The sequence below is a fragment of the Zootermopsis nevadensis genome, unplaced genomic scaffold, assembly GCF_977971745.1.
Source record: "Zootermopsis nevadensis isolate Lab colony 2312 unplaced genomic scaffold, Znev_1.0 Znev_ptg000028l, whole genome shotgun sequence".
NCBI lineage: Eukaryota > Metazoa > Arthropoda > Insecta > Blattodea > Termopsidae > Zootermopsis > Zootermopsis nevadensis.
In genome coordinates, this window is record NW_028259160.1 from 14,583,063 (window position 1) to 14,597,954 (window position 14,892).

General features: G+C 41.8%; 1 protein-coding gene across 12 annotated transcripts in view; it reads left to right on the top strand.

The window, feature by feature from the left end:
* beta-Spec (spectrin beta chain) overlaps window positions 1-14,892 on the top strand; it is a 65,153-nt gene that overhangs the window by 5,128 nt on the left and 45,133 nt on the right. For 10 of the 12 annotated variants that reach the window (XM_022070144.2, XM_022070151.2, XM_022070149.2 and 7 more), the window contains exons 2-3: window positions 425-478; window positions 14,235-14,386. In XM_022070144.2, coding sequence (XP_021925836.1) covers window positions 14,257-14,386 — 130 coding nt within the window. In that variant the 5' untranslated portion in view covers window positions 425-478; window positions 14,235-14,256. Of the gene's footprint in view, window positions 1-424; window positions 479-4,400; window positions 4,545-14,234; window positions 14,387-14,892 lie in introns of those variants that run through there. The other 2 variants (XM_022070147.2, XM_022070146.2) reach the window with 2 other exon arrangements.

The window sequence follows — 14,892 nt, forward strand, 5'->3', positions numbered from 1 at the left end:
AGAAATTTCAGGATACTAACCACGTAGTACACTTTATTGTTGCCGTTGGTTCAAGGAGTCCTTCTGCAAATTCCCCAGTTGACACACAGAATTGAAGGCACCTGTAAACTTCATGACGCGTGTAGAAAAGGACATATAAATAGGGACTGCCCTATGCCCCATGTGTGCGTGCGTGTTTCTGGTTTTGAAAATAAAGGATACGATGGTTGGGGGGGGGGGGGTGGCGTTAGTTAACAATGCGTTTTTAACCGCAGTAGCTATAGACAGGTGCATGTTTTTGACTGCGGTAGTACAGGCCGAATGTCTATTGATCGCCGAGACGTAACAATGCGCTCAGCTGGAGCGTCACGGCGTCTCCAATGCGACGACGCTCTCTTTTACTTCTCCAACGATGTAACACTAACCTCAGTTTTCTTGTTTCCAGACTTTCAACGTCTGTTTCTTGAAGATAAATCAGCGTGGGGACTCTTTGACGGGGGTAAGTAATATAGATCACCAGTTTGTGTGGTTTTTTGGGGGTGGAAATCGTTAAGTCTTCTCTGACTGAATTTAACCTTTTGGTTGACCTTTCGTGAAAGAACATTTGAAATAGCTCAGAGAAATGCCTTTCGTTGTGCGGTTCTTAGCGATTTCTGATTGGGGGGCGGATGTGTATTTCCCTTTCAGCGGCGATTAGCAGAGTTAAATTACGAGGCCCCGCGGCTGAGGTTGATTAATTGATGACAGTTAAGATGCAGACAGTACTTCCTCTGTGAGTTCCGTATTAACGCTTGACTTCACTGCACTTACAAGTTTGTACACACATTCATCAGTAAGTGGCATGCTTAAAGACATAAATTGTATTGACCGTGGAATACGCTTTGAATCAGTTTTTCATTTTGGAACTATATGAAGTTAACAGTACACATACAATGCCTAGCAATATGAACAGTTTTCGTTTGTGATGGAATTGCAAATAATTTCTCCGTACGCTTAGCCTCTTGTAAATCCGAGTATCGTTCCGTCTGCCTGTCTTTGAAGGACCACCTGCTTTCAGACTGAGTAGCGTGCTTTCGTTTTTATATGATTGTGTATACTTAACATTCGCCGTAATTCAGTCGCCACTGGGAATGCGCAAGGAAGTCTGAAGGGATTTGATTGAATAGGACTCGTCATCTTGTCTACACTGATTATTAATTTGTTGGCTGGTAACATGAAAACACAGACGCTGTATTAGAATGTTGGTCTAGAAGTGTCGAAAGAAAGTATATATTTTGCTTTGTCAGTATAGTACATTGCAGAATCATGATATAAAAGATATACCTGAGATGATAATGTTGCGTCATATTGTGATGATTATAATTGTTTAATTTTAACCGTCTAATCACAAAATATTTTATTAAATATTAAAATATTATTATTACAATTAACATTTAATATTTAAAATATATTAAAATGATGCTCTTTCTATCGAAATGTTCGATGATGCTCTAATTGTAAATCGAACATTTCGATAGAAAGAGCATCATTTTAATATATTTTAAATATTTTAAATATTAAATGTTAATTGTAATAATAATATTTTAATATTTAATAAAATATTTTATTGTGATTAGACGGTTAAAATTAAACCAAAGATGTACCGTAAATCCTTTGAAAATGTCAATGTTTAAATATTCGGGAACAGTGACATCAGAATTACATTAACGAAGACATTAAAATTTATATTAAATCGAGGGATTGCTTGCTTTAATTACCATCAGAATGTTTTGTTTTCCCGCCGTCTTTCAAAAACGTACGGGTTAAAATGTATAGAAATATAATTTTATCTGTTTTGTGTGGGAAAGGTGCCGAGAAGAAAGTTTGGATCTAAGAGGGAGAAAGTAAAGTTAGTGTGGAGAACACTGCATAATTAATAGGAGCTTCACTGTTTATACCGTTGACGAAATATTATAGTGGAGGACAAGAGATAGAAATGAGAATTTTAGTCGGAAAATCCAAAAACAGACCACTTGATATATTTAGATGTAGACTGGAGCTGAATATTGAAACAGGTGTTACTGGATTCATGTGGCAGTTTTTTTTTTTAAACATGACGACGAACCAACGGCTTCCATGAAAGTCGACGGTTTCTTGATCACTCGAGACGCTCCGAGATGCTGCGTTAGGCTACCGTGAATGCGCACGAACAAAAGACTATTTCTTTCTAATGAAAAACAGCGTGAAAAGAGTTACGGATGATGAGATGTTTAAGGAGAGAGTGGATTTCACTTCTTTATCTTTCCAAGGTGATAAAATGTCTTTAACATCTCTGAAACATGTAGTATGCTCGAGACTTTATTTTTCTCATCTTTATACTTTGGTTTTTAATCTTTATCTTCTTTTCTAATTCGTAAGTATCACCCGTACTTTGTCCAGGTTTGAATCCAATTGATTGAAAGCAGTGTCGTCAGCTGGTTTATGCGTGACGAATACATGTCTGCTAGCATTCAGTTTAGTCGGACTTACTGGAGACACTAGCGCACGACGATCGTTATTTGTCTCATGATGTCTCAAAGTGTTGTTTTTTTAAATGTACGTCATAAACGCTCGGCTTTTAGTAGGTCCAGCATTGTGATCTAATTCTGCTGAAGGTGTTGTCCATCATTTTGTAACGTCGTTACATGCTGTTTGTTGTTCCTGCTTAAGATTGCATTCGAATCAACGCTGTGTCAATATTTGCTGCATCTCCATGGTAACACGATTGGTTTACGCTAGTGATGTCCTTGGTTTCAGCTGCAATCGCCATTTCTTTAAAGGACGGCCCGCGAGGTAAACGAGAGTCGGACATTCAGCGCTTTACCCTCGTCTCGTTTTTTGATGTTTTGAATCCCAATTTCATGTTCATTTATTGCGTGTAGAAATCTATTGCTGCCAGTGTTAAGAGATGGAGATGACCTCGTAGTCGCGTGACAGAACACGAAAAGGAGTTAAACCCCACCTCATATCAAATTAAAATTATCGCGTAATATAACATCGCCGCAGTTGGCTTGGAAAGAAAATAGGATGTCGCAGAGAAATAAGCCCTCGTTGTGATGTCTGAATTGATCTGTCATAACCCGAGAGGGCGCTTACTAGCGGGCCCGCTGCGCATCTGAGCTACGTGCTGAGTTACTTTCTATTGATCGTTGTAGTCTGCAGTCAGTGGCTACTACTAGGCCAACCAGACGTTTCATTACCCCAGATTATTGATACCATTTGTCAAGGACAGCCCTGATTGAAAACGTGTTTCTGTTTTAATAATTAATTTCCACCGTAAAATTAATCAGTGTCGATTAAAAAAATTGAAACTTGTTATTCTTTGAAGATGTGGATGGTGAACTCCCTGTGCCCTTCGGATGAGAGGCTTGGCGGGTTCTAGAGCCAGTCTGGCCGCGGTTGCAAAGTGAGAAATCCTTGCGTTTGCCAGGCAGGAACCGAACTCGTTTTGTACCTTGTTCGCCTAGGGTGTTCTTTGAACAGTTTTTGCAACTTTGCTTATCTGGCTGTTTAGATATCGACGGCCACAGAGGGATATCTTCTATTCTGGTTTCAGCTCCGCGGTCCCCTGAGGTGGGGAACTGCGGGTTCTCGGGACGAATTGAGGCCGACGTAAAGCATCTAGGTAGATTTTCCTGTAGGTGGTGGGTCTGATAGGAAAACGCTTGTTGTTTGTGTGTTTGGGCAGCAGATTTTTGCGGGACTGATCTGTTAGCGGCCATAATAAGGGAATTACATTCCGGGACCAGGGATTGTTGCCGGTAATACACTCACGTGCACGTGGCATACCTTTGCAGTTAACTTTTCGTAAATAGGCGACTGTCGACTTCTGTATTTGCCCTGCCATTTACGTGACTGACATCCATGTAACCTTAGTAGTTCGGAAAGTGTTTCTAAATAGTAATTCTTAACACGGATAAGAAGAATTTAGTAATGCGTTGTCGAAAAATTGTAAGGTGTTGGTGGCGTGGCGAATTATTCCTGGTTCTTCAAATAAGTGTTGCATTTATTCTCCGGCTTTTAGGGTTGTTTAACCTTTGGTCCTGCAAGTGAATTATTTATTTTGTCGAAGAGCATAACGTCTGTCCACGTGTTTTAATTTCGGAAATCAATGGGTAGATCTCGATGATCGTTCTCACTTTATTAAGACGGACGTGCGTTCGTTTAAGTTAAGGTAGGAAGAGACGTTTTTCAAAACTTTTATTAAGGAAGTAGGCGTGTCCAAGAACGTAATACGCGACGCATTTCGCTTTATTTTTGCCGCATACTCAGGCGCATAACCACGTGATTCATTCCTCCTCCTATGACGTCATTCTACCCCTCCGAAATGCTGGGTAAAGCCTGGATGAAATTTCAGCTGTATTCCCGGATATTCCAGTGCGTCCTCAGTGTGATGTAGGTAGTGGTAGTGAATGTGAATGTGAGGAATGGTTGTACAGGTTTCAGCTTTTTGTGGTATTGGACAACGCAACTTTATTTCATACGTACTCGTCCGATCAGCTGAGATGTGTACCCGCCTGGTTTTGTGTTCGCCTTTGTGAATTCTGGTGAGTGAAGATTGCTGTTTGCCGCAACCAAATCCACAGCTGCGCACTGCGAGTTGCATTCCTTGCGCAAGGGGAAGAATGTTAAAATACTTTTTTTTTTTGCAACGTTTATTGTACATACTTGCTTGTGCGTATGCTGAACAGTTCAGAGTTGTTGGATATTGTAAACGTAGATCTGCATCGGTAGTTACAGCTGCTTGAAACCGGCATTCAAAATCTATGTAGCGAGCTTAAATCTACCCAGAAATGATTTACAGCTGATTTGCTTATGTCATAAATTTAATAGGATGGTGCCGTGTCGTCAAGACAACGAACAGTTAAAGTTAATGTTGGTACCAGTGGCGTTTCGTGATGTCGACTAGACCTGGACTCGCCAATATTGATATTCGGAATAAATAAATAAGATTAAAGCTGATGTAATGAAATAAACGTTTCGAGTGCTCATGGGACCAACTGCAAGGAAGAGTTTGTGCATTAGGCATTCTGAGAGCACTTTTGTGCTTTGTGTCGAAGACAGAGGCTCTTGCGGTGAGCACGGGTGGGCCTTCTTGTGTAATTGTTTAGCCTTAAAATGAATTAGACGAAACCAAATAAAAAAAACTTGCTCGACAAAATTCTTTGACTTGGAATTTTTATGCCTAGCATGTCTCGAAAACTAGCTGAAGTTTTAAAACGAGACGCGCATTTCAGTAAAAAATCGTATGAATTGTCACAGGACATAAGGTTGGATTCTTTTTCTTATCCCGCTGGGTTCTGTATAATTGAGTTATGAGACAGTTGTGTGTGGTGCCACTATCGCTCGTTGACAAGCTTGTAGCAGGGTTATCAGTCGATGAATCATTTACTGTACACAGAAAGACCAGAATGTTGAAAGCTAGATAGGAGAAGCATGCTGCTGACTGATGTAACTCTTATTTAGTTCTCAAACATGCAGTGCGGTTACATAATAATTATATATCATTGGGATTATTATTAATATTATTTAGTGTTCTGTCTGACGACAGGTCCATATGAACAGGATCCTTCCATCCTTTTCTCGGACTGGGACCTGTTCATATACGTTCTTGGCAGATGATCCAGAAGTGGTTTGCCATTGCCTTCTTCTGTGTGTGAATGGAGTAATTGTTGGGATGCCACGGAGAAACCGGAGAAGCCCCCGGAGGAAAACTCCGTGTTGCCTAGACCACGGCCTTGCCCAACACAAGTTATAAATTCGGGCACCGCCGTTAATCGAACCCGAGACCCCAGGATTACAAGGCGAGCGTTCTAACCGCTAGACCATTGGGATAGGCAACATTTATTTTTAACATTTTCTGTGGGTGTATATTTCATGTCAATCCCTGTTTTCGGTGCTTTAGATAAGGAACGTGCAGATGTACGGCTCTGTCTTGAGAGTTGACTAACCTTCATGGCTCATCAAGGCTATTAAATACAAGTGACGTCATAAGTAATTGTGAAGGGTCAAACCCAGGTCGTCTGTTTCAAGTAATTGGTAAATTGTCATGTCGACAGTCTCTGTCGCTTGGGGAGGGGGGCGTGGTCCCATAAGCACACACGGAGAGGGCGTGTACAGTCCACGACTGTAATCTTGTGACTTGCGGGGTGGAGGAGGAAAGGTAGCGTCTGCCTTTAACGCTACGGACTTCCTGCATTCCTTGCAAGTCTCAAGATTACAGTCGTGGACTGTAGCAGTGTTTGATCCCACGACGCTGTTTCAGCTTTGGAGTTTGTCGTCGAATGGATTGGGAGAAATGGACATCGTTGGTGTGTAGGTAAGGATTTGGAAGAAGGCGGTACTTGCGTGAATTTGCCCGGACAAACTGATGGAAACTGAGTTAAATGTAGCACGCACAGGGTGATGCCGTGCGTGAAGGGAGGCGACTGCTTTGTCGACAGCTCTGTTCATAAAATGCGCTGAAATGTAATTACAGTTTCCAAAAGAAGCAACCGTTACAACTCTCCAAGAACTTATCTTGGGTGGACACTGTAATGGAAATATTGATGATGATGATGGTGGTGTTAATTTGTGCTAAATGAGTAGTGGTTCAGTCAAGGTTCGGCGTTGGTAAGCGTGAAGATTGTGGGTGGAACAGAACGAGAAGTTGAGCAAGAACTTACGTGCGTTCCTTCTCTCTTGGATACTAGTATTTTATATGACGTGGAGACTATCGAAAATTAAGTAATTGCATAATTGTTCTTATCGAATTGCGCATTCCTCTAACGCTTCTCTCCTATACGGCAGGAAAGGGATTGGCTTGGAAGAAGTTACTGATAAAACTAAGTGGATGTATGAACGTGATACGAAACCAGGTTTCAGCAACGAAGTCACAGGTTTTTGAAAGTATCTGAAACAGCTGTAACTTGTAGATCTTTTTAGTCTAAAATTATCTCGTCTGTTTACCAAAACTCTGTAACCTTGAGATAAGTATGTGTATACATTCGCATTTTTTTTCCGCCTTGGTTGGACTCTGAAGGGATAAATGTTGGAAACTGTGGTCATGTTTGATGTTAGACAGCGAAGACCTTCGTTTTTTGTACCGGTCGTTTGTTGGCATAACGAAGTCTTTAAGAGGCTGAGCATTTCTTCAGCACGAAGGAAAAGAAAAATGCTTACCGAATTTAGGCGATGAAATGTCTTGGAAAGCGGCCACTAAGGGGACCGAAAAAGGGCATGGAAGATTAACATTAATTCCAAGAAATAACGGGGTATTAATTAATTTATACTGTAGACAGTGTGATAACAAAGAACAGACTCGTTCTCCCAAGCATAGCATAAACGTGCAAGCAGTGTCGTTTTAATGTGAAGGTGCATAGTCTCTGAATGTTGTTTTAGTATCTACCCGCAGTGAGATCGTGCGATTGTGAATTATAGACTGCAATGGCACAAACTGCCTTCGCATCGATCGGCAGATTCAAATAGAGCCCCTGAACTTTATAATCTCCTTTGGAATCAGATTATTCTTTCAGAACTTTTAAAGTAGCTGTGTTTGTCCGTTTGCGGTTTCATTTCTGGACAACAGTTGTATACAATAATTGACCGATTTTCTTGAAACTGAACTAGCCATTCGACATCCGTCATACTTTACTGGTAGGTCCTTGGCGCAAAGCAAAGGCGGTCGTTGGATCTTCTGAGGTGGGGAGCTACACACAGCTCTTTGCAGAGCAGTCAGTCATGAAAACAGAAAGTGACTCCATCGCAAGACCAGACAGAGCATGCGCACAGGGATTATTCGACTCGTGACGGAAGCTTCAAACAAGCAACGGTCTGACGGGACATTTTGTTTAAACGACGATGCCGATGCAAAACTTGTCGGTTTTGTGAGTTATTGTGACGTAGGAATTGAAATTTGTGGAGTGACAAGTTGTCTTCATATTTGTCACCGAAACATGGCGTCACACGTTTGCACCGCGAACAGTTCGACGTAGTTGATAAGGAAAGCAGGATGTTAAAGAGAAATAATAGTCTTGTAACAGATTAATTTGGATCGGCCCAAAGACGAGTGATTTTTGTAATTGATGACATTGACGATTTGGGGCCTCAGAAGGCAGAAGAAATAGAGCAAGAAGGAAACAAGGAAAGAACTGTGATTTGTGTGTCGTAATTGCCGCAGTAGAGCTTTGTGATAGATTTAATCCCCTTATTCATCATCCAACCCACTTTGCAGCATTGCCATTTCAGCCCTGAAGGAGACAGCATGGTTCTCCGAAATATTGACATATACCGAGAGTCCGCACGGCATTAAAACACTTTTTCTCCCAGTCTTCGAACTTTTCTTTGTACGGGAATCCGTTCCTGCTGCTTGCGTGTCTCGTAGGCGACCGATCGCCATACGACTCATGTGGGTGTGACTGAGGTCACCCCGATCCCTTACTTATGCAGATATCTGTTTTTTATAAAATATTTCGGTATTGGGAGGTTATTTGAAAAACACGCGTGGGGGGTGTGCATAGTAAAACATTATTTCTTTTATGTAAAGCCGTGCACCTCCCTTAGACACGGAAATCTTTCTGAAACATAAATATTTAATTCCTCTAGCAATGTTTTACTGTAATTAGACCGCTTTGTTAATTTACGCGGTAGGGTTTTTTGTAACGCATCTTGAAATATTAAACGTGTATCCTACATCATTGCAAACAACAGAAGATCGTTAAACTTTTACATGTAATGAAGAAGAACAGGGCGTGGTCGTGTGGTGTGTCAACCAGTTGTTGGTCGTCCTAGGTTCGCACCTTAAGTCAGAGGCATTGTAGGTGGTCATCGTAATGCCGAATGGACGACGACCGATTGTGCCCTTGCACTTCGCCTTACCGGCGAACTAGTGATTTACTTCGCATATGTAGGATTTGAGGTTTTCACGGCTGAGTCTGAAGATGGCTGCCTTGTGGATTGTTGTTTCAGAAGTCATGCTGCCTCCGTCATCAGGGCGATGATTGTTGACGAACAAGGTGTGTTGCAGAATTTGAGCAAGTATTCGGGAGTTTGTATTCGTAACATTTTCCACTGCTACCCATTTCATTTTGGGGGTAAACTAAAATTGCCCGTAGTTCCTTCACCGAGTAAAAGTATACGGACAGACTTAACGGCGGTTGGAACTCTGTGCTCACCTGTCCACACCTGCCACACGAATTGCCGGCGTGTTCGTGGGCAAATATGAAATTAAGTCAGATTTCGTGAATTGGTGTGTAAGACTGAGACAAGTCTTGAGCTTTCGTTGGATATTTGGTGTTACTGCATCGTCCCTTGGGAAATGGAAATGAGCGATGTGATCAAACCGTTGATTTGTTGCTCCTGAAAGTTTCAAATGACCAGGTTTCTTTGCTGTTGAAAAGTGTTACGAGGTCGGAGGTCATTCCTTGCGCACGTATGACTAGTGACGTCATGCCCACGTGACATGACATCAAGAGAGCATCTGGCAATGATGTGATGCAATTAGGAAGCAGGTATGATTTCACTGTGGGCTTGCCGTCTGTTACGTGACGCGGCTGTGTGAAGATTTTGGTTGATGTATTGAAGGCACGAAATGTATCCGGACGACGTTTTGCCATATTGGACCCAAATTCGTAAAGTGGTTTTGGTGTTGAAAGTTGCTGACGGAGAAACGGACAGGCAAATGAGACTCGGGGCTTTCAGTATATGATTTTCAAAGAACACGCAAAAAAAAGTCAGTTCTCCTTGTGTCTGCGCGTGGTCAGATTCCTCGTCGTAATAGGCTTTGTCGTCATCTTCGCCTAAAATATTAGTCTGAACAGGGTATTTGCGTAACCACGAGGGTGAAGTCTTTATTTTCGTATGACTCCAAGCAAGAGAGCACGGGCTGTAACTTGTTGCTGTTCATATCTTTATCTAGTATTTACCCTGATGACTCGATGTTGATCGTGCCCGAGATAAGTTGGGCAGGGTCTCCCATTGGAGCACCAGTGTGGGGTGATTTGGGCGGGACCGGTTTCGTCGCTGTAGACTTTTATTCTTGTGGGTCGGGGTTAGGTTCATATTTCACGTGGATTCTTCTGGCAACATAATATCTTAAAACACACCACGTTATATACACGGGTTTTCAGTGGCGGTAAATTTTTTTTTTGCTGTTGAAGTTTTAGGCTTTTTCCATACTTACGCTAATTGAATGTGTATCCGAATTTTTAAAGGTGTAATAAACGTTTCTATTTAATTTATAAGTAAAGTCTCGAAATCAACATAAGGGATTTGGCCTAACTTTGAAGCTTTCACGGGCAATAAATGCTCTAAACTTGTTGCAAGCTCGCAGTGGTCCAGTTAAAGTAACGTTTCGGAGACCTGTTGCATAGATCGACTCGGTAGATGGAGACAGCAGGTCTCTGAAACTTTGGTTTTTAACTCAACTTTGAGGATTTTAGTTTTAATCACGGAGTACGCTTTCTGCGTCTCTGGTTACATTAATTAAAACTTATTTTTTCGGACGTCCCCGAATAAATATTCTGAATTTGTTGACGTTGACTTTTAACTCAACTTTGACGCTGTTGATCCCCCGGGAGGATTTTAATTCTCTTCGGGTTAAGCTTTTCGCCCTCTGGTAGCAGGAATTAAAACGTATTTTGCCGGACATCGGAGAATATTCTGAGTACAGGAACCAACTATTTGTGTATTAAAATACAAAATTCCTGGCAGTTGAACATACCAGGATCCAGTATTCAGTATTGAATCGTTTTCTGAACTAATATTCCGAATATATGGCACGCGAAGCTGCCAAATTGTGGTTGTCCATGGAATGTTTCACATAGGTGGGGCCTGTAGTGTTTCAACTGGATTTTACAGTGGCATCGTTTGTAAACATTGAGGTTAAACCGCTTACTTAATCGCGAACCTTTCTTGTTCGCTTCAATTAGTTCTTTTAACTTCATTTTATATCTTGCCTTTCTGTAGCGTTTACAGGCGGCTGCTAACTTTCCTAAATGTCTAGTAATTAGGATGTTGCTCCCTCTTTGAGGCGAAGTGACGTCATTACTCCACATACAGTATTTGCTACATCAGAATGACGTAATTCGTGTTGAATAATATCCATGCTAATAAATATCACAAGGACGTCCAGTCGTTGGTGAATTGGGCTGAGCGGCACGGCGTACAGAATACGTGGGCAGAACCTTGTGTGGCTTATTCGACTTTTTAAAAAGATTCTCTTACGGCAGATTTTGAACATAAGCGGTATAATGCAGGCCGCATGTTAGGTCTGCATCTTATCGTCATCCTGATTGGAAGCGGTCTTACGTAATTCGAATGAGACAAAATGCGTACAGAATTTTGATGGAGAAATCTCCTGTAAAGCTGCCAATTGGAAGACCGAGAAAATCAGATGTTAACGTTAAAACTTATAATGGGCAAAGAAGCTGTGTGGATGGGAGGCGGTGGAATTGGCTCAGGATCGTGTCCAATGAAGATTTTGTTGACTTTGCTAAGCTTAATCATGCTCTTATATATGAAGTTGCAGTTTATAATTTTGTTTAAATCTATTTTCTGTTATTCCGACCAGCAGTTGGAGAAAGATTGGTTATTACATTAACCGGCCTGTATTTCGAGGTACCCCAGAAACCTGCTCTTTTCACCAACGTTTATTTTGGAATTATCAGTGCGAATGAGCGCTCGGAATGTGACTGGCTGCAAGGATATTTAATATATTTGGACCCTACACGTCGGTGGTCCATGACGTCATAGTCACCAGGAAGTGCAGCTGTTGCGACATGCCAGTTCAGGGGCATTCATTGTGTCCGTGCCGAGTAAGGGAAAGCATAGGACTGCCCGGAACTGACTCAGAATTTTAAAATTAGGAAGTTTAAGCAGTAACGTTCTAGATTGACTGTTCTCAGAGTGGTCTGAGGCCCACTTCTGAGAGCTGGAACCAAGAAAAGCAACGAAACGGCTCCATTGTGATTTTGTAGTGTTTCAAAGTTGGCAACGGGCGTCGATGGTGCGGAACGTTCACTCTTTTTATATACGGACTTCACTCATGTGTTTCAGCCGGTCATCCCGTCATTAAAGATTGTTCACGCAGAAGCTTCATCATCCCAACATTTTTTATCTTTGAAGATGGCTGTTTTCTGGGTTTCAGTAGAACCGTGTCTTTTGGTACAAATTGGCCGACGTTTCAGAGGAACGTATTCCTTCATCTTGAGGGTGACAGTAAGTTCTTCCACGAATTGCCACCTTTTACAGAACAGTACTTTTTAAAAATCTGCATCGTGTGTATGATTGCAGAAGTCCAGAAGAAAATAAATGTTAACACAAATGTTTTTATAAGGAACAGAAAATGTGTAATAATCCTCCTAAAAGACATTGTCTCTGTTAATACAGAACTCAGCTGTAGTTTATTCTGATACAAATATTTCGTTAATGTATTTGCGCAGCAACGACATTGTTGAATTGTGCGGCCGTGAGGACCAGGTAACTGGAGTACTGTGTACATAAACTTTTCCTTGCCGAGTAAAAGCGCTCTAGAGTTCCGCAGTGGTGTGTCCCGCTGTCCGTTAAGCGGGGTAGTCGGCCGACACGCATCAGTATCGATCGTAGGCGGGACGGAAGTGCATCTCGTTTGACGGAGGTCGACTACCCTAATGTGTTATAATGATATTCACCAAAATGTTAGAACAGTGAAACTGTCTTTCTGTTTTTGTTGCACAGAAAGCCGCTGCCGCGAAAATCTTGTTGAGTGGGAATATTATTAAGCGGATCTCAGAAGTGGGGCGTGAGACTGGTTAATTGGCTCATGGTAAGAACCATTGGAGTGGAATTATCGACGACCTGAGTGGCTCTCAGCTTTTTAAGAATGTCTGTGGGTTTAGGGGGATCTTGCTTCCTTACATAGTACTGACTTGGGATTCAGAATGCCTCTCCATGTTTGTATTTTTAACAAAAATATTTTTATACCAGTCTTTGTGTTTTTTATGACAGGGTCTGTGACTCTGGTCGCACTTCACGAAGATAAACTGCAAAGATGTAGCTGTGCTACTGTTAAACTCAAAAAAGTTTAATTCCCGTCAACTTCAACGGGCGATAATTAGGGCTAGTCCTACAATAATAATTAACAAGTACAGTATTATATATGCCCTTCCCTTCTGTTTTCACTCTGTCTTTGCACTCTCTCTCGCGCGCGCGCACGGCCGCATATAGGTGGCGACTGACTTGTAACATTTACTCGTAATGTAACATTCGCGGCGAGCATGTTACATTACACCACAACTGGTGAGGCGCATCGAATGCTCGTTTTGAACGCTCGGCTCGACTGTGCTCGTGTGCGCTCCATTCATTTCATTCAATATGTCGGACATGGAGGTTGTGTTATCTTTGTTCCATTTAATACGCTACTCTTATTTAAAGAACTCGTGAATGTTCGTTACGACGCCGCTCGACTGACTGACTGACTTGTAATGTAACACTCAAAGGGATTCGCGAAAAAACCGACAACACGATGGAGCGCCCGCGAGCGTGAGCGGCTCGCATCGAGCGGCTCCGTTCGCTGTCTTCACTTGTGTAATGCTCGATTTGTAACACGTTACATTACAGGCAAATGTTACAAGTCAGTCGCCACCTTATGTCGAATGCCCCAGTTAAGTGATTATCACTCTAGCATCGTATTAGGAAGTCCTGGTTTATGTTTTGGATGCTGGGACCGCCTGTTCTGAGGCTTTTCGTGGTTTACTTCAGTACTCTTAGCAGTTTGATGCGATCGCTGCTCAGAGACCTCACTCTTTCACTCACTCGCACGCACGCACAATCGCAAGAGTTCATAATCATTTATTGGGTTCATGTCCACTCAGCCCCAAGTAGATCAGACTACCTCCTGCATTGACAGCTACATCTTTTGCATGATCCTGTGTTACTTTGCCTTGGCCATGGCGTCACGCTTTGTAGGGCCCAAAGATGTTGTGGTGACTCAACACCGTGACTAGTTCAGTGCCTGTGAACCCGGTACAGTCTCTGGCAAGTAATAGTAATCCTTTTCTGATACTCAGTTAAAGTCTTACAGCATAACGTATTACAGAAAATTGTCATTAGTCGCGTGTCCATCCTGTAGTGGCAAGGAACCTGCTTACATGGCTCTGGTATTTGTGTGACAAAGTGTGGTTTGGTTCAGATTGGTTTAAGTTATATTCCATTATTTTGTAATGTTGCTGCTGCTGTATGGTTGAGATATCTTACTAATTTTGAAATTTTCTTCTTCGTAGGGCTTGACCTGGCGTCGTCACCATGACGACGGACATATCACTGGTCCGATGGGACCCAACGTTGCAACAGGAGATAGTGGAGGACTATGAATATGATGGGGGCAACTCTTCATCTCGCCTCTTCGAACGATCCCGCATCAAGGCTTTGGCTGGTAAGCAATTTTGTTAGGATATTTTGAAGGTTTTACATTGCAGTACCTTCATATGTGTGCCTATTATATGTAGTGAATTATTTACACTTTTGTCTTTGATCAGTCTACAAGTTAAAGAAACCTGAAACATAAAGCAAAGCTCATTGCTTATATCCTGTATCACACATTTTGTAGAGAGACTTGCTTAATGTTTAGTGAAAGAACTCATTCCTTATCTAGTGTTTTATAAAATTAGCTGTACTGAAATAATGAAATTTGTGTATTTCTTATTTCACACGTCTTATAAACTTCAGAACAATGCAAAGATTGGGGCATTTTACCATTTTAACTGACTTGTGAAATTTAGTGCACTGCAAGAAACTTTAATGCAGGTTGTAAAAGCAAAGGAATCTGTGAACACATCTTTGCTGTGGTTTATTGCTGTGGTGCCACATGGTGATTTCTTTGTGCTTGTGTGAGATTGGAATCCTTAATGTCTCCCGAATGCACTGAAGTCTTAGGCGATC